At 56.0% G+C, this 18,562-nt stretch overlaps 7 protein-coding genes across 7 annotated transcripts; 5 read left to right on the top strand and 2 right to left on the bottom strand.

The window, feature by feature from the left end:
• Window positions 1-346: 346 nt before the first annotated feature.
• ColSpa_00601 (alpha-1,2-mannosyltransferase MNN21) lies at window positions 347-1,939 on the bottom strand (the record flags this gene model as incomplete). Its single annotated transcript, XM_049266813.1, has 1 exon — window positions 347-1,939. One exon carries the CDS (start codon window positions 1,937-1,939, stop codon window positions 347-349), a length of 1,593 nt encoding a protein of 530 aa, XP_049122770.1.
• Window positions 1,940-3,883: 1,944 nt separating this feature from the next.
• Window positions 3,884-5,044, top strand: ColSpa_00600 (DNA polymerase V; the record flags this gene model as incomplete). Its single annotated transcript, XM_049266812.1, has 1 exon — window positions 3,884-5,044. One exon carries the CDS (start codon window positions 3,884-3,886, stop codon window positions 5,042-5,044), a length of 1,161 nt encoding a protein of 386 aa, XP_049122769.1.
• Window positions 5,045-5,148: 104 nt separating this feature from the next.
• Window positions 5,149-7,149, top strand: ColSpa_00599 (DNA polymerase V; the record flags this gene model as incomplete). Its single annotated transcript, XM_049266811.1, has 3 exons — window positions 5,149-5,483; window positions 5,538-6,141; window positions 6,379-7,149. The coding sequence occupies 3 exons, from the start codon at window positions 5,149-5,151 to the stop codon at window positions 7,147-7,149; spliced, it is 1,710 nt and encodes a 569-aa protein (XP_049122768.1).
• ColSpa_00598 (uncharacterized protein) lies at window positions 5,191-7,389 on the bottom strand (the record flags this gene model as incomplete). The annotated part of the gene is made up of 4 exons (XM_049266810.1): window positions 5,191-5,622; window positions 5,764-6,063; window positions 6,406-7,132; window positions 7,352-7,389. 4 exons carry the CDS (start codon window positions 7,387-7,389, stop codon window positions 5,191-5,193), a joined length of 1,497 nt encoding a protein of 498 aa, XP_049122767.1.
• A 3,320-nt stretch (window positions 7,390-10,709) lies between these two features.
• Window positions 10,710-12,086, top strand: ColSpa_00597 (uncharacterized protein; the record flags this gene model as incomplete). Its single annotated transcript, XM_049266809.1, has 1 exon — window positions 10,710-12,086. The coding sequence occupies one exon, from the start codon at window positions 10,710-10,712 to the stop codon at window positions 12,084-12,086; it is 1,377 nt and encodes a 458-aa protein (XP_049122766.1).
• Window positions 12,087-13,658: 1,572 nt separating this feature from the next.
• ColSpa_00596 (putative J domain-containing protein) lies at window positions 13,659-15,060 on the top strand (the record flags this gene model as incomplete). The annotated part of the gene is made up of 3 exons (XM_049266808.1): window positions 13,659-13,731; window positions 13,794-14,692; window positions 14,770-15,060. 3 exons carry the CDS (start codon window positions 13,659-13,661, stop codon window positions 15,058-15,060), a joined length of 1,263 nt encoding a protein of 420 aa, XP_049122765.1.
• Window positions 15,061-16,689: 1,629 nt separating this feature from the next.
• Window positions 16,690-17,995, top strand: ColSpa_00595 (uncharacterized protein; the record flags this gene model as incomplete). Its single annotated transcript, XM_049266807.1, has 3 exons — window positions 16,690-16,857; window positions 16,891-16,995; window positions 17,063-17,995. 3 exons carry the CDS (start codon window positions 16,690-16,692, stop codon window positions 17,993-17,995), a joined length of 1,206 nt encoding a protein of 401 aa, XP_049122764.1.
• Window positions 17,996-18,562: the final 567 nt, after the last annotated feature.

Here is an 18,562-nt window from a genome sequence, read left to right as displayed (position 1 = left end):
TTCCCCCGCGGGAGGGGAGACAAAGAAGAAAGAGTTAGGGGTGGCGAACGGTGTGGAATGGTGGGCGTGTAGGGGATGACTGCCGGATTCAATCTCCTGAGCTAAGGGCGGATCGCAGTTCGGCGCCCGTGATGTCTTTCTATCCCCTGGGCGGGTATCGATCGCGTTCGTGGGCCTGCTAGCTCCCGTTCCTGGGGCCTTTTCCGTAGCAGGTTTGCGCGATTCATAGGAGTCGGTATGAGCGGCGTCCGTTCCAAGTCATTCATTCATCCTTGCCCCCTGAGTTCGGGGATGCGTCTCGGTCGTTTCCTTTCCCCTCCCCTGAGCTTACCTCCAGGACGCCGTCTCAAGTCCACACCGTAGACGCGGGGCCCAGAGGCGGCGCCTCGCCGAAGACGGCCTCGTACCAGCGTACGAGGCGCCCGCAGCGGTCGTCCGACACCTGAGACGCCGAGCCGCAGTCCCTGGCCGCCAGCACGACGTCCCACATGCGGCGCTCGACGTCAAAGCCGCTGTCCTCGATCAGCGGGCCGCCTCCGCCGGGGCCCCACAGCCGGCCGGCCCTGCCCTCCTCGTCGAGGCGGAACATGGGGTCCGAGGCGGCGCCGACGGCCGCGACGTCGAGCTTGAAGAGGTTGTGGTGGATGAAGAAGGTCTTGGCGGCCCTGCGCTTCGACTCGTCCGGGTCCTCGCGCGCGTGGTCGCGGGCGGCGGCGGCCCGGAAGAGGCGGAAGTCCTCGGCCGGGTCGGCCTGGCGCATGGTGGCGGTCTCGAAAGTGCCGTTGATCCAGCGGCCGAGGACGGTGACAGGGGTGCGGACGTCCCAGAAGGGCCGGGCGAGGGCCTGGGCGGCGTGGAGGAAGGTCTCCTTGTCGCCCTCGCCGGGGGCGCCCTGGGAGAGCAGCGGGTAGAAGCAGTCCGGGCCGAACCAGTTGTAGTAGGCCGCGAGGAGGAGGTCGTCGGCGTGGGTGGCCTTGTCGTACAGCAAGATGCCGGACTCGGAGCTGCGCCGGGTGAGGGGCCGGGGCGGCGGGAGGGTGGCGTTTGCGATGCGGTAGTAGTTGGGGGACGCCGTCTCGAGCCAGAAGTCGGGCCAGGTGACGAGGCCGTGGGAGGTGAAGGGTTCAGACGCGAACAAGGGTTCCGGGTCGTGGACGGGCCAGGCGTCGGAGTCGAGGTACAGGGTCTGCTGGAAGGGGGAGAGGAGTATCGAGAGGACCTTGTACTGGAAGTGTTTGATGGTGGCCTTTGTCTTGCTGGCGAGGAGGAGGTCTTCCATGACGAGGCATTCCACGGCCATCCGCGGCAGGATGCCGTCGCAGAAGTCGGAGGCGGCGGCGCGCTCGGCGCGGGTGTCGAGGAAGAGGTGGACGGGCAGCCGGGAGCCGGAGCGGCGGAGCATGAGGATCGAGGTCAGGGCCGTGCCGAGGTAGCCGCTTCCGGCAGTCATGACAACGCCCCGGGTCCCCTTCCATACGGGGAGTTTCTTGGACAAAGTGGATTTGATGGCGGACACGAAGGAGGCGTGTTGCGCCGTGAGGGACTCCAGGGAGGCATCGTCGAGTGCGATGAGGTTCCGGCGCGGGGTGGAGTTTGTGATGGTCGTGGAGGAGGGGCTCGAGTCGAGCTCGTCCTCAGAGAGGGGGGGGCCGAGGGTCGCGCGAAGGGGGGAGGGGAGGGAGGGCTCGGCAGCGTGGAGGGCGGTCTGAAGGGACTTCCAGAAGTGCTGGACGGGTTTCGATTTGAGGTGAGCGGCTGCCGAGGGGTGGTGGTCGTTGTGGTAATAGGCCAGAGAGTTGGTGTTGTAGGGGAGGAGGGTCGAGGGGAAGTGGAAGGAGTGGATATGAGCTAGGAGGAGGAGGGAGAGGATTGGGGGAACGAGGTAAAGCCATAAGGGCCTACGGCGCTTTGCTGGGAAGAGGACGGCCGCCAGTGACATTGTGTCGTGATGTCTGGCTTGGTGTTTTGAGTTTTGATGTCCAAGGTCTGTGGTGATACTAGATGACGATGGCCGAGAAGTGAACGACGATTAAGCTTTTCCGCAAGTAAGCAGATGGTATTAAGATTAGATAGGATAATGAGGCAAGATAGGTCAGATTAAGGCCAGGAAACTGTCAGCACATTGCTGTTGACGTTGACGCAACGCCTCTCTCTCTCCGAGGCTGTGTTGGCGATGATTGGCAGGTTGGAGGGTGGGTTTGTGGGAGCACGACAGACTACCGCATCCTTTCGAGCACTCGAGCGACAAGAGGACAAACGCGCGCCGACCAGCGCGGCAGGATGCGAGGTTTGAATATATAGCAACTGCAGATGTTGGTGAGCCCGGAGGAGGGTGGGCGGGCGATGCCTGGAGCGCAATATGACCATTATGCACGGGAGATTTCGGTCCCCTGTCTGCTTAGATTTGCACATACACTCGTATATGAAAAGAGAATGGTCGATTGCTCGTGGCCCCACGGGTCTTCGTATCCACCGACGACACAAACCTATCCGTACACGAGGCGGATAAAGTTGAGGTGGCGTTTGCTACAGAAGAGTTCCCATCAGGGTCCAAAAAGGTGCTCTCGTCTACAGAGCTCTGGGCAAAGGCGTATTTGTCTGCAGGGGGAGGCAACGACTTTGGCAACTTTGCGAAATCGGTTAAAAACGAAAAAGCAAGCAAAGAAAAAGATGCAAGCAGGTCCAGGGATGCGCGACGGACTGCACATTTCCAGCAGAGTCCCCGGTCTCTGTCATCCTTCTGATCATTGGCTCTCGCCTGATAGTCGCCGTTTGCTTCTAGAATGTGTGTCCCATTCGGGTCCGGCAAGGTAAGAGGAGATGCGGCGCGAAAACGAAGAAGAAGAAAAGGACGACCAACGCACGTGCACAGCTCCTGCCCAGCCTATCGTTGCTGGCGTGAGCGGGTATACGAGTTTTGCGGTCGGCGTCAGAAAGCCTACTGGCACTACATAGTAGGTGCATCAGTGACCATCTTGAACTCTAGCCGTGCCACGAGGACTACTCGAGAAGCGTTAACCACGAGGCTCGTTATGTGGGTGTTGTCTTCAGCTCGTGTCGGGCGCAGAGAACTTCGTATTTGTGGGCTTTGGGCGATGAGTGAGCGACAGTGTCGGACATGCCTTCCAATCATGGTCCGTCCAGGGCCATGGATCTAGGGAAAAGGAAAGGCAGGTGGATGGGGTACCATATGTGTGAAGCACAGATGACATGGTGTGATTGCTTGCCCGGCATGGCTAGTCGACGTGCAGATTTGCAAAATTAGCGCCATGCGGGCTGACACGCGCAACGCTGTTGGACGATCCGCAATAGGAGGAGAGGCCGAAAAAAGAATGTCACGGTGTGTGTGATTACAGCTCGGGAGTTGGGCGAGGACCAGGCCACCGATGACATACGAGAGAGAGAGGGGAGAGATTTAGAAGCCCCGAAATTCTGCAAACCGGGATTTGTGTTCATGATATAAGTTTGATGGGAGGGCACAGACGGGAAGAGACAGAACAGACGGTCGAGTGTCTCGGGCTCAGATAGACGAGTACTTTTGCTCATGGTGTGGATTCCAAGTGAAAGCAGGTAGAGATTTAGCAGTGGAATAAGCAATGGATCAGTGGACGGGTAGAAGTGGACCCAGACAGGGATCACCACCAACGGCGGGGCATGGGTGAGGTGATGTGCGCCACTGGTGGTCGAGGCGGTCAATCTTGGCAGAATGTTTTTGCTCTCTAAACTTTTTGGACGGGACCCCAGCGGCGATCAATGCGTTTGCGACGGTCGAGGAAAGGAAGACTTGAGAAAAAGCAACCATTCCAATTTTCCCGCGACAGCCCAATTCGCATTTCGAAGCGACTGCGAAAAAGGGTATTGACGCAAAGACAAACACGACACCATGACCAAGACGGCGAGCGCAAAGCGCAAGCGCGCCGAGAGAGAAGCCCTCAAGGCCGCCGAATCCAACAAGCGCGCAAAGAACTCCCACAATGCCTTGGCCGACGGCAGCAATACCCCCGACTCGAACGATGCCGCCGAAGGTACCAATGCCGTGAGTGGCCCCAGGCTGCCCAAGATGCTCCAAGAGAAGAAGCTCTTTGTCGAGAACTCCACCGGCAAGGACCGCGTGCGCGAGGCCAAGCTCTACGACCTCCTCAGCAGCGAGAACGAATTGGACCGCCTCGAGGCCGCCGGCGCCATCATCTCCAGCCTCCTCGACGGTGAGGGCGTGCCCGAGGCCGTGCTTCAGCGCCATCTCGACTGGCGGTTGTTCCGCGGTCTCGCGAGCGGGAGAGCGGCGTCGAGGTTGGGATACAGCGTCGTCCTGACGGAGATTCTGAGCCAGCTCCTCGGCCCGCCAAGGAACCTCAGCCGCGACAAGTACCCTGGCCTGACCTTCGAAAAGGTTCTTGACATGCTTTTGGAGAGGACGCACGTCGGTGGTAACATGCCGGGCCAGGAGGAGCGGGACCTGTGGTTCGGCCAGCTGTTTGGGCTCGAGTGCTTCGTGCGCGCGAGGGTCTTGTTCACCCCCGAAGAGGGCCCCGAGAGGTGGAACGAGGTGCTGAGGCTACTGGTGAAGCTGGGGAACAAGAAGGTCTGGCTGCGACCACAGTGCGGGTGGGTCGTGGCCCAGGCGCTGGCGCAGCTGGACCGGAGCCGCGTTGAGATGGTCCTGCAGCAGCTCGTCGAGCTGGGCTGGGCCAAGACCCCCGAGGGCGTGGGCATCTGGCTTGTCGCATTCGAGCAGTGTCCCGATCTGAGCAGCGGCGATCAATCGAAACACCACCACCCTCTCTCGTCGAGGAACCTGGGCGAGCTTGCGGGTATTCTGAAGGAGAGTGGCCAGGACGACGTGGAGAAGCAGCAGAAGCAGCAGCAGCAGCAACACCAGCAAAGAAGAGGGGGCAGCTTCAGCAAGAACAAGCAGGCCAACTGGACCCCTCAGCTGCACTTTGTTTGGGATCTGATTGTGCGCCACTTCTTGCGCAGGGGACCTGAGCATGTTGACGAGTTCCGGGCGTTCTGGAAGCGGGTTGTTGATGGCAAGTTCTCCTAGTGCTCAAGTTTCCCAAGACAGGGCTAACTGATTTTGCAGACAATTTCTTCGCAAAGACCGCCACCGAGGGACAAAAGTTCAGGGGCTTCCTGGTTTTCCAGAAGATGCTCCAGAGCTACGCCGACATCGACGATCTCCTTGACGTTCTATTCAGCAGAAACCTGATGACCTGTCTTATCAACCAGGCCGCACAAGAGGACCGCTTCCTGCACCGCGCAGCCCTCAAGACCTGCAAGGTTATTGAGGAAACCTCTGCGGCGCACCCCGAAGCCACCGGTATCATCCTCGACAACCTGATCAACAACAACGGACTGTACCGGTTCGATGTCATGACCAAGAGCAAGACTGTCGACAAGATCCTTCAGCATGTGAAAGCCGAGACAGGCGAGGATGTCATCCAGGTCCTGAGCGGGCCTGTCATGAAGACCTCCACCACGTCGTACGTCGAAACCCCCAAGAGTTCGTTTGCGGCCTGAAACTGACAATGCCACAGAAAGGACATCAATGCGGTCAAGCTCGACCTCCGCGTCTACATCGAATACATCTTCCGCCTTACCACCTCGGCCCCTGAGCCCGCTCTGCAGGAGCTGACCTCACTCGCATACGCCAAGCCCATCTGGATCCCGGAGAACACAAACTCACTCGTGACGGAACTTAGCAGAAGCCGTCTCCAGTCTGCCTTTGCCAAGCTCTCCCGAAAGGCCGAGGACTCAAACTACCTCTGCACCGCGGTTCTGTCCATCAACCCAGAGTACATCCGCATGGAAGGCGAGATGAAGAAGGAAGTCAACTCGGCACGCAAGCGGTTGGAGAAGCTCATGAAGAAGAGCACCTCCGCCGGCGAGAACGCCTCGGATGAGGTCAAGATCGCACAGGGTCTGGCTCTCCTCCACGCCATCGCCATCTTCCAGCTTTACAACGAGGAACCGGACGCGTTCCAGCTTCTGAGCGATCTGAAGGAGTACCAGACTCGTCTGCAGACGGACGAGGAGGGTGCTGCGGAGTTCTTGGTTGAGATTCTGCTGTCTCTCGTCTCACAGCAATCGTCGCTCTTGCGAGAGATTTCGCAACGGGTGTTTGGCAACTTCACCACTCGGGTTTCTCCCAAGGCGTTGGAACTGTTACTGGACGTTCTCTCGGCTGATGAGAGCGCCAAGGGTCAGCAGTCGCTGTTCGACGATGTCAACGCAGACGATATGGACGTCGAGGACATGGAGGAAGACGACGAGGACGAGTCCGACGACGAGCTTGACTCCGATGTCGAGGTGGACTCGGACGTAGAGTTTGTCGCTCTCAACGCCGGCGATGGCGAGGAGGAGGATGGAGAAGACGAGGACGAAGACGAAGAATCCGGGTCTGACGACGAAGCCGACGCTGAAGAGGGCAAGAACCTCGAGGCACTCGACGACGCACTCAGCAAGATCCTCAACAGCCACCGGCTTGATAAGGACCAGGAGGCCGAGACCTCGGACGACGACTCGGACATGAGCGATTCCGACATGCTGGAGCTCGACAGCAAGCTGGCCGAGGTGTTCAAGCAGCGCGCCAAGGCGGCGCCGAGCAAGAAGAAGGAGCGCAAGGCCGCCAAGGAGTCCGTCGTCAACTTCAAGCGGCGCGTGCTGGACCTGCTCGAGGTTTACGTGAGGAACGAGGCGGCGAACCCGACGGCGCTCGCCGTCCTGCAGCCGCTGCTGCAGCTCGTCCGCACGTCGACCATCAAGACACTGTCCGACCGGGCGTTTGAGCTGATCAAGGACTACCAGAAGAAGCTGCGCAAGGCAAGGTCCGGGGTCGCCGGCGGCAAGAAGGAGGAGAAGAAGGTCGACAAGCAGGAGGCGCTCGAGGTCCTGAGGGGCGTGTACGAGGAGCTCAAGGCCGGCGAGACCAAGGCGCACGCCAAGGCGGCGGTGCCGGCGTGTTTGATCGCGGCCTCGAGCGTGTTCTACGCCGGAAAGGGCGACCGCGCTGCTGTTGATGCCGTGATTGGGGACGCTGAGGAGGGCTCGGCGGTGCAGGAGGAGATGAAGAAGGCTTGGGACGAGTGGTGCAGGAACCACGAGGCCCTGAAGAAGGCCGCCGCCGGTGGTGCTGGAAAGAACAAGTAAATCAAAGAAAGGGGAAGAACACCTGGTAGACTGAGGTGTGATACAGAAAGATTCATTGTCGGCGTACCGGGCATGGGATAGAGAACAAAAATCTGATTCGAGTCTTGCTAAAAGTGTTTGGCCATCGACAGGCCAGAGGAAGGTTCTGGGCTTGAGTTGTCGTCCGTATTTAATATCACCAGCTCCTATTTCCACCGTTTACGGGGTTTTCGCATTCAGTCGACTGTTCTTCCAGGGCATGATGTAGGGTTCAAATGAAGGGGAAGACGACGCCTCGTCTACGCGGGTTTTGGCTGAGCGAGGTTCTATAGATAGGTGCAGGTGGTGATGATGATGGGGGAGGTGGTGGTAATGGTGAGCGAACAGCAACCAACCTAGGCTGGAGCCGCCATAGTAAGAAAGCAGCTTGAGCAGTTAATATATGTTCGTCCGAGTGGACCTCACAAGAGTCATCAGGAGTAACACAACCACAGCCTTCTACACGATCAAAAGGCGGGTGGAGAGGTGAGGTCAGTGAGGCCGGTTCTTCTGAGAATATCTCGTTTTGGTGGGTGTCAGATACGTCAACCCGCTCTTCTGGTAGAGGCTCGTCCCTGTCCCAGTTGCACAAAGTCAGGAGTGCGTGTGAAGAAGGACTTCCAATACCCGCAGAAGCAAGTGATGGCTCTGAGTCATCATGGAGCAGAGACAGGCGGTCGGGGTTGCAGACAGCGAGCTGGCCTTTCCCAGAGTCAAGAAGACGAGTTGCTGCAGCCACGGAAAACTCGAAATGCCCATAGACCACACCGAAGGCCGGGTTCTCGGGATCAGAAAGGCGTTTTTGCTTAGAGTCGAGGGTTTCTTTCTTTGTCTTCTTCTGTATGGGCGTCTTGTGGTCAAGGTACACCTTCCAAGCTGGTTCGTCGTCCAAGTATGGTACACCAGGAGGGGGAAACGGTTTCTGGTGGAACTCTAGAGCCCATTTGAGGAACCAGCTGTTGTCCAAGACGTCACAAAAGCGTAAACATAGGCGGTGGAGTCGGCGGCAACAGCGTGAAGGTGTGAGTAGCTTGGTCATGGCTGCTGCCTTTGGGATTGTTTGTGTAAGTTGTGATTTGTGTAAGTGTGCCGCTGGTATGAGGTTCTTTGAGTGTCTAATGTGCAAGCGTGCGGGCCGCCATGTAGCAGGGTGTGTGGTGGATTGTTACAGCCCAGCAACCAAAACCCATCTGTATTTATCCCTGTAGCAAACGTAGAGAAGGTTTCTAGATGCTTGGGTCGTTCTGGCTGTTCAGCAGGCACGTGGGAGTTTTCTAAGTGTGAGCCAGGGGCTTGACCTGGCACAAAAGGATTGTTCAGTGAGTCAGGATGTTGCCTAAGAGTCGATTGACAGGATACGGGTGAGTGAGTCCGAACTCGAGATCTGGGGTATAGCATCAGGTTTTAGTTAATAATTGTTAGCATTTTTTGCATGCTCTCTAGCGAGACGTTTGAGAGATACCTTTCAGAGGCATACATAGTCAATGTTTCTTTAGCTATTAGCCAATTAACTAACGTTCGACTTCCTTTTAAATACGTCCATTAGTCAGATTTTCATGGTAGAGTAAAGTCAGACAGTCCTCGGCGGTAATATCTGAATTGGGTATGTGACCTTGGTAAAATCGGCAATTCCCCGGAGTGGACCAACGACGAATGTCGGCTCCGGAGTCCGCTGTGGGGCCGTGACGCTCCGAGCCATAGTGAGAAACAACCAAAAACTGCACACCGCCGAACGGATCAACTGATAAGGAAGTCAGATCCCCTCCTCGCAAAAGATATTGAGCATGACGATTGTTGGATCCTATTATCAGCAGAATTTATGGGGGTTGGTCGATGCCACGTTCCCAAAAGACTCGGAGCACGCGTCTTTCGCTGGGCATAGTAAAAAGGATACCAAGCCTCGCAACTCTCAAACAATTCCACTCATTAAGATAGCACTCAGGTTGTCACTTTTTGCAATATTTCTCTTAAGTTCTGTTCTCAAAGTTGCGTTCGATAACTCTGGTATCAGGTCGGCCATATTAGTCAGTTCATAACGGGGAACCTCAAACTGGTCTTCCACGTCAGGCAATTCCGAAAGGGGGTCGTACAGCTCAGAAAAAGCAGGCTGGTGCTTGAATCCGCGCTCGAGGGGTGTTGGTGGGACAAAAGGATACCGCCGGATTCATGCAATCGAGCGTGATGAGCTCTAGCGGGGCCTTCACCCGTTATATTCCTCCAATCTTGGCTCTCAAGGTCTCTGTAATTCCCTCCGTTGGATCTGCACTCTTCGTGAAGTGTCGTCCTGGGACGCAAGAAGGCTGGCGCGGGATGGAGTTGTTGGGCGACTGAGGTGGAGAGGATCAGGAGAATCAAGAGTGAGGTCCTCAGTATTTTAATGTTTATTGCAACACGGGAACAAGCTTTGTGGTAGTAGAGCTTGGAACTATACACAGCGGATTGCCTTGGGCTTCCTTGGCCAGACGCGGCAGCGTTGGGAGGGAAGGGAACGGGAAGGCGAACGAAGTAAGTCATGTCTACGCATTGTACGCATCCGTAAAATAGAATAAAAGGTGGTACAGGGGAACAAAAAGATGTTGTTTTCGGACAGAGCCAAAGGTAATGTGGTAAGGCCATACGATGCATGCTTTGAAGATGAACAAGTGTAGTACGAGATGCTAGGGCTTGGAATCTTAAGGACTGAAAGGGGCACCTTTTAGCTTAGTTCTCGGTCCCGCCAATGATTCTTACTTACTCCATTTGAATTAGACTCGGAAATATCTCCGATGAATTGAATTGGATGATGCTTCAATTCCGAGGCTCCCTTCCCTTTTCAAAAGGCATACTTGTTTACGTGTCCGTTTCGTTATTGACAATCGGCCCTTGTTCCAATTATTCAAGATGTCAAAGCAAAAGCTCAATGACAGAATCATGATTGTTTCCTTTCAGATATTGATTATGGCGACGAATATCAGCTCAGAACATCTTACTGCAGTTCCGGAAGCATCGATTTGATAAAGGCCTTTAAGTCTGCCACGTCTGCATACAGTTCCAGACGGTAGACTCCCACCGCATCTCAAGCCTCATTTCCGCATACTGCAACCCAGAAAACACGTAAACAGCAACAGAGTGTCAGGACATAAGCGACGAAAAGTCCCAATATGTGCATGGAACTGTGGCGGAGGTATATTTGCCCCAAACCACCCCATTACACACCGACGAGCGATCTTAAACATGGATCAGATAACCACCCTCAACCTAGAAACGACGTTCTCAATCACCATTTGATCGAGGAATCTCAAAATGTTTTCAGGGAGAATCAAGAGAGCCCACAAGACAACGTAGCCGAGGGCTTTCAGATCCACTGGGTCTACAACTTGATACGATGCGCTCACCTATACTCCCATGACTGCGCAAGGTCGCCATGCGTAGGGATGAGGATACAGTATTTTAAAGGCGCATGCTCGTACTGCACTGGGAGCATCGACGTGCATGTTGGCGAACACGACGAGATCATTCGCGAAATCAAGGTACCTCTGCAAGTCCCATCCAACGAGGTAGACATGGAACAGCAGGTGCTACACCGTTTTGAACAGTACAGGGAAAAGTACCTGCTTCAGTTGCTCCAGTTGTTTCACGTCGTACTCTTGAAGCCCCTATCAATACAGTCTGAGACTTCCACCTGGGAAACGTTTATCGAGGTCGCCTGGCCTGAAACCTTTTGCAAGCTGGAGTACGCGCACATCGGCCACGGAACCTTGGCCTGCGAATGTGAGGCGACGAAGGAGGAGTGGCGCGCCAACACTGCGTACTCTAAACGGAAGAACGAGGCATTAGCTATCCTCAACAGTCTCGAATCAAGGAGCGGGCCTCAAGGCGCGTATGCCTACTACTGGTGGACGCAGGGCTTTGCCGAGAACGATGACTGGAAACCAACTGAAAGAGCCGACAACCTGTACTCCAAATACCACCCGGTGAACGATTTCTTGCCGTTCCTGATGACGTTTGTAAACTTCCGACGAGAGGATTACGACAAAAGGTATCACAATCTCCGCAACATGGCTAGAACGTGTCTGGCACAGCTGAAGCAGAGAGGCGAAGAAGTTTCTCAGGAGCACCCGAAAGCGGGTTACTGGCAGCAATGCGGGATTCGCTGGATCGGGTTCGATGACTGGGAAAATTCGCTGAACCGGCGCATGGAGTTCCTGGAATGGGTTTACCAATTTCTCGCGCTGGACGCTGGACTCCACGAGAGCGTGATGATGTACCTCGGCGCCGGCCTGCTCGCTATGCTCAACCCCTGGCCCAACCCGCAGGTCCACGATCACCCCTCGCATCCCTCTCTATATGCCTTGGACACGCAATTGGCGGCGTTCGATGTCCTTCAGGAGTGTATCTGGTGGGTCGAGTACCTGTGGCCTCTCGACGGCAACCTCAAGGTCCAGGACAGTTACAGGGAGTCGATAAACGCGAGCAGCACCGCCAACGAGATCATCCAGCGCAACAGGGAGATTGAGCTTCTCGACATGAAATCGCGGAACCGCACCGCCGAGCACAAGACTCGAATGTTTGCGACGCCGCCGGAGGTGGCCATTGCGCAAGGCGACAGCATGTGTCCCTTGTGCCAGGAGGATTGGGATCACTTTCCGTTCCACGAGCCGGTCAAGCTCCCGTGCTGCAACAAGTTCGTCGGGCGCAGGTGTATGAAGCAGTGGTTGGCCTCTAAGCCGATCCGACCGGCAGGCAACAACTACCTGACACGGGAGAAGTGGGTGGAGGAGTTCACGTGCGCGATGTGCCGCAAGGGCGTTGGAAGCCATTTCTCACCCAACTTCTTCGGGCAGATGCTGGACACGCCTCCGAAGGATATCCGTGACTTCAGTTTCTATGACGATTTTGAAGGCTTTCCAAAGCCGGTGCACTACTGGCAACAGCGGTAAAGCTTTGTATTGATAGTCCGAGCTCTGGCCGAGGGAAGTGGAAAAGGGGAATATATACAAAATGCGCTCTCGAAGTAAGCCTTGGAGCTAGAGAGGCTTGACGGCTGGTGGGTTATCTTGAGTGAAAGTTCAGAGACGAAAATATTGTTAATTTCATTGCAGTGATCGAAACATAAGGTGATTTGGGAAATAGTGAGAGCTTGATTCAATCGAGCCTCACTGCGGCAGTCGCTGTGTTCGGAGTACCAGCTGGATGCCCAAGGAAAGCCGAGTACGACCATAGTAGGGACCAAAGAAGAGGGACCCGAGGCAAAGTATCCGACCTGGAAGTGGAAGAAAGAGGCTGGCCGGCCCAACCGGGAAACAGCACCCACATCGGGAGTTTTCATTTCAGTCCTTTTCCATTTGTTTTCACTTCCCATTTCCATCTACTTTTCTGTTCTTTCCACCCATCATAGCCTGTGACATCATCATAAGTCAACCAGCCCGACAAAAGCCCGTTCACCAAAGTCGCCTCGGAAAAAAGATGATCTCCTTTGTTGTTTTGTATATTCTGTTTTACTGTGCGGTTCTTACTATAATCACGTATATGCATTGGAAGCATGGCGTCGCTGCTCTCCCCATGGATCATAGTGTGCAGGTTCGCTGACTTCTTCACCAGTCTCCCCAGCAATTCCATTCCGATTATTACACAGCTGATCAAACCTGCCCGGTGAACTATTGGGAGGCAATCCGATACTTTGCGCCTACCTGCACATATACCCGTTAAGGTAGGACGCAGGGTTCACCGAGGCCCTGGGTTCGACACCCGCACCCACCGAGACTCACCTGGGATCGTCGACAAGGTGGATGGACGGGCGCACAAAGAAGGTCGACTCACCGAGCCAGGTTTACCTCAGCAGCGCCCACCTTACATAAGAAGACATCAAACCCACATAATTAAGGGAGCGAGATCTGGATGAGTCTAGGCCCAACATGGTCTGGTGCGATTCATGACGCTGCGAGAATCCCTGCCCGGAACCTCCTCCTTTCAGTCGGGCCCTTTATTTTTTTGCAGCGCAGGCCCATGGCCCATGGCCCCTGACATCCTACAGTACCTACGACCCTTTGGCCATGGCGGTACCGCCTCCTACGCATGTGTTCCCACCCCCAGCCAAAGTCTGAGGCGAAAAGCTCCCTTGTCCACGGGAAATTCCACCTCATCCAGAATCTCCCCAAAGAGACCACATTTCCTAATCGCAATTTTGTGGGAGAAATTTTCGTTTCTTGTTCACCAGAGACAAGACGGAATCCTACTGGACGGGACTCTGTCAATTTGACAAGTCTATTCGCTCGAATTTCTTGGGGATAGGAGAAAAGGGAAAGAAAGGTATGTGGCCAACGCGCTGTGCTGTTGTTGCTTTGCTGGCAGCTCCATGCCACATGTTCCCCACGTAGCTGCAAAGAAAGCTCGAAGCTAACACCTGGCATCCCCAGATTCGAATTTCGATTCCGACACTCCTTTACCCTTCGGCCATCTCGCGCCGCTCTCCTCTTCTACACTAGGGATCATCTGGACGCTGCACCGCAAAGATGAAGTTCAGCAGCATTCTGTCCGTCGGCCTGTTGGTCATGTCGCCCCTGGCTGCGGCCTGGAGCAAGGAAGGTGAGCGCGCCGCCAGCCGTGCAACTCCTCGGCGCAACTCCAGCTAACCAGACGATGGGCAGATCGCGAGATTTTCCGCATTCGCGACGAGATCAGGGCCCACGAGTCAAACCCTGACTTGACCTTCTACGATCTTTTGGGTGTGAAGAACAGCGCCACCATTGACGAGATCACCAAGGCCTACCGCAAGATCTCTCGCACCCTCCACCCTGACAAGGTCCGCCAGCAGCTCATCGCCGAGCGCACCAAGGCCAAGAAGAAGGCCAAGAAGGAGCCCGGCGTCACCGTGCAGAAGCCCCCTACTCAGAAGGAGATCAAGGTTGCCGTCAAGATCGCCTCGGAGCGTCAGGCTCGTCTGGGTCTCGTGCGCAACATCCTCAGCGGCCCTGATCGCGACCGTTACGACCACTTCTTGAAGAATGGGTTCCCGGCTTGGAAGGGCACCAATTACTATTACAATCGGTACCGTCCCGGCCTGGGCACCGTGCTCTTCGGCGTCTTCCTCGTGGGTGCTGGTGCTTTCCACTACATTGCTCTGTACATGTCTTGGAAGCGCCAGAAGGACTTTGTCGAGCGCTACATCAAGTTCGCACGCAATGCCGCGTGGGGTGACAACCTCAATATCCCCGGCATCGATGCGGCCCCGGCGCCTGCCCCCGCCCCGCCGGCCGACGACGAGGAGGGTCCCCAGCAGCCCATGAACCGCAAGCAGCGCCGTATGCAGGAGCAGGCCGCCCGCAGAGAGGCCGCCAAGGAGCGCGGAGGCCGATCCCGTAAGATTGCCAGCGCCGGCAGCGGCACCGCCACCCCTCGCGAGACTCCCGTTGCCCAGACTGGCCCTACCGGCTCGAAGAAGCGCGTTGTCGCTGAGAATGGCAAGATCCTCGTGGTCGATTCCGTCGGCGACGTCTACCTTGAGGAGCAGGATGAAGAGGGCAACACCGAGCAGTACCTCCTTGATGTAAGTGCAGAAGAGCAAACCAAGCTTGACGACCACTCACTACACGAAACTCGTTGGTCGATACTAACTTTAAGTAGCCCAATGAGCTACCTCAACCTACCATCCACGATACCGCGCTCGTCCGCCTTCCCATCTGGGCCTACAACCGCACTGTCGGCCGCGTTCTCGGCCAGAACAACGTTGATCTGGAGATCGATACTGAGGACTTGGACTCTGATGATGGCGAAATCCAACATACTCCCAGCTCCGACTCCGCCGCCGACGACTTCGAGCTCCTCGAAAAATCAACCGATTCCCTGGGCAAGGCCAAGGTTACTGGTGCGCACACTGGCGGCAGGTCCAACAAGCGCAAGAACAAGAAGCGTTGAGGTGAAGATGGACTGAGGGATGTCACAGAGCTGTCCCGCCCCTTTTCGGCTTCTCCCCCATTGCTGTGACGGGCGGTGTGACGTTGATTGATCTCGAGGCTCAGACAAGCAACCCAGGGTTGCATGACATCCCCATGAAACTGCTGTCGCTCTCGCGATACACGTAGATTAAACTTCAATGCAAATTCGAGTACAATACAATTCTCAAAATCGTGATGGGATCAGTGCGCTGCATGTGCGTTAAGGTTTGCCTAAAGAAACGTGGAAGATTCACTCTGATCTCCGATTGCATCCGTCGCGTCTTTCATCTGCGAGACGAAGACACGTCCAAATGCGGTTTCCAGTTCCCGTCAAACATGTTGCGACCCTGCGCAAGTGTGGCAGATCGCTCCTTCTGCATCTCGCAACTCTGTTCCGTCCATTCCATGACTGCATGCCCGTTTCTGCATTGGGGTTTTTTGATATGGTTTGCACAGCGCCTTCATTCGTCCCCCCAAAAGCAACGTCAACAACAGTGACATATCTGACGGCCACCCTCGACGACACACGCCACCGTCACCACAGATCATTTTACACTTCAACGTTTACACAATGTCTGAACAAGAGCTGCCTCCTTTACAAAGAAGGTATGCTTCCCACCCCCAACTGCTGCCCTGAAACAAAGGAAAGCCAACATAAAAAACGGGCCATCCGTTCCTGGGCCTATACCCAAAAGAATCAGAACCTCCGGCCCACCGCTCTCCATCCGTCTGCCGCTAAGATGGGTGCTCGAGCGCGCCGCACAGCAACGCACCGCTCGAGCCGCATGGTCGCCGGGTACTGAACCTGTTCCAGAGTCGCGTCCCCGTCTACCTGACGATTGGCTCGCCTCAACTCTGAACCATGTCTTAGCGTCTGTTCGCCGAGGACGCCATTCGGACCGCTAGGCGGAAACACTATCTCAATCGCTAAATCTACCAACATCTTCTTGCGATCCTCATTGGCGAGGCACGTATTTGCTAGATCGGCTGCCTCCTATCCGTCCGAGTGGTCTCATGGCTTTCCCCTTTGAACTGCGCAGACACGACAAACTCTGCCCAGTGTGTAGGCACTGTTAGGCTCATCCCCCTACTCTTACACATAGTTACGTGTGCGCACAAACTCTCCCTTTCCCTTCCTCGCCATAAGCTGCCAGCAAACACCCAGAGGGCGGCAGAAGTTGTAATTCAAACCGTACTGAACGAGCGTTCAGTGACGACGGTTCCGCCCGCCACTATTGCCTAGACCCATACGGTCAGTTCGCCCGGCTCTGCACACCCGGGACACTAGGCTATTCTTACCGCTGGCTCGCCCATCGAGTTATCAGGCTTACCCCTAAACCAAGCGCCACTCCGTTCGAGAGGTCATGATATGTATACCCAACAACCCCCTCCCTCCCTTGGACCCTGACGGGTCCTTCTTCCCCCGTTGTACGCGTTCTTCCCCGGTCTTGTCCCGCCAACTCGGATCACGTTCTGCACATCCCATTCTGTCGACCCACCTACGACGAATCAATGCCACCCTTGTCATGATGATTGGGTGAACACAAAGATAGAGAACACCAACCTCTGAGGGACTGCTTGCGGATGCCGTTGCCATCGTCCATATATAATGGAGGATCGCAGCGGGCAAGTGCTGGCCGTGGCGGTCCTCTTCTTCGTCTTGTGTTGGATCGCTGTCGGCCTGCGCATTTACTGTCGCGGATGGATCACACGCTCTCTTGGGGTCGATGACAAGCTGATGATTGGCCTCATGGTATACAGCGAGCTCGCATGGAAAGTGAGGGACACCCTTGGCTAACACCACTGACAGCTCATCTTCACTGTGTATCTTATCACCCAGATTCAAGGCGTTCGCTACGGCACCGGTCGACACAAAATCGATCTCAGCCCGGAACATAATCGCGACGCTCTCATGGTATGGCCTGGATGCTTTCTCTACACTGATACCCAGCCAAATGTTACACTCACTGACGGTCTTGTAGTATTGGTACATTTGCGAGCTACTCTACATCATCTCAACATGTCTTCTCAAGATATCGGTTGGATACTTCCTACTTCGTGTCTCCATCCGCCGCACCCACATATGGATTCTCCGCATTCTTATACTTGGCACCGTTCTCTTTGGCACGACGTATTTCTTCATGGTCATGTTCCAATGCAGACCGATACAGACCTTTTGGGAACAATCGCCTCGCGTGGAGGGTAAATGCTTCAGCAAACGCGTCGTTCTCATCATGACATACACAGCCTCCATTATCAACTGCCTCGCAGACTGGTCCTTTGGGATCCTCCCGCTGTTCATCGTCTGGTCGCTCTCACTACCCAAACGTACCCGGCTCCTTGCCTTCGGCATTCTGTCCTTTGCGGCCATCGGCTCTGCGGCGACGGTCGTCCGGTCAGTCTACATACCGACCCTCCTCGACGGCGACGACTTCCTATGGGCCACTACCGATGTTGCTCTGTGGAGCACCGTCGAGCCCGGCATCGGTATTACTGCTGCGTCCATCGCCACGCTCCGCCCTCTGTGGCAGCTAATATGGTACCGCGCGGGGCTGAGGTCCCAAGCGCCGCGCGCCGTAGCCTGGCGAGAACGCTTCCAGGGAAAACCAAGTTACGTTCGTAGCGATGGATCGGATCCGCGTCAGCCGCCACGAAACCGTCTGCCGGGTGACGCTGCCCTTGAAGATATCGAGGAAGAAGGCCCGGCTGGATACCAGGTGGAGGCGCCGCGCATCCATCGTTCCGAGGATGGCTTCAGCTCATCAACGCCCTCGCGCCGAAGCGGCCTGAGCAAGACTTTCGACACGTCTCCTGGGAGGAACAGACTAGGCGACGATGGAGAATCCCTGGTTACACCCCGTGAGGATGGCGGCGGCACTCAATGGCTGTGCCCCTCACCAGGCGAAGTACGTTGATTTTCCCTTGCCCATGAACACACGAGTCGCAAAAGACTAGGGGTGCTGACCATATCAAAGGGAGAAGGAGACCACGGAATAGAGCTCGAGGACGGTGTTCATCTCACACCGTTGGCGAGAGCCGCCGCCGCCCCGACCGTCGACTGGTGCTCTCCGCGGATGTCGGCCCTCTCCATGGGCTTCGGCTCATTGAACCGCGACTCGACACACTCCGCCGCTACGACATGGGGCTTTGGCAACTTCGACGGCACGGGCAGAAAAAGCAATGCCGGCTCTGGCGGCAGCAACATCAACAGAGCGAGCAGGCTCAGCAACGTCGCCAATGCCAACAACATCAGGGCAAGCAGACTCAGCAACGTCAGCAACGTCAGCAGCCCCAACTATGCGAGGGACGGCCTTCTCGACTCACATAGAGTCAGCAGGATGACGACAGATACATACACGAACACGAGCCCGCGCAACAGCAGGTTCGATCGGTACAGCCGGACGACGCGGACGAGCAGCCACTATACTCGCGGGTCGCAGTTCCTGGTTCCGCCTTCGCCCGGGGACTTCGCGATGCCGAGC

Source organism: Colletotrichum spaethianum (assembly GCF_022836535.1).
Source record: "Colletotrichum spaethianum MAFF 239500 DNA, contig01, whole genome shotgun sequence".
In the NCBI taxonomy this organism is placed as follows: domain Eukaryota; kingdom Fungi; phylum Ascomycota; class Sordariomycetes; order Glomerellales; family Glomerellaceae; genus Colletotrichum; species Colletotrichum spaethianum.
This window is presented reverse-complemented; position numbering and strand designations above follow the sequence as displayed.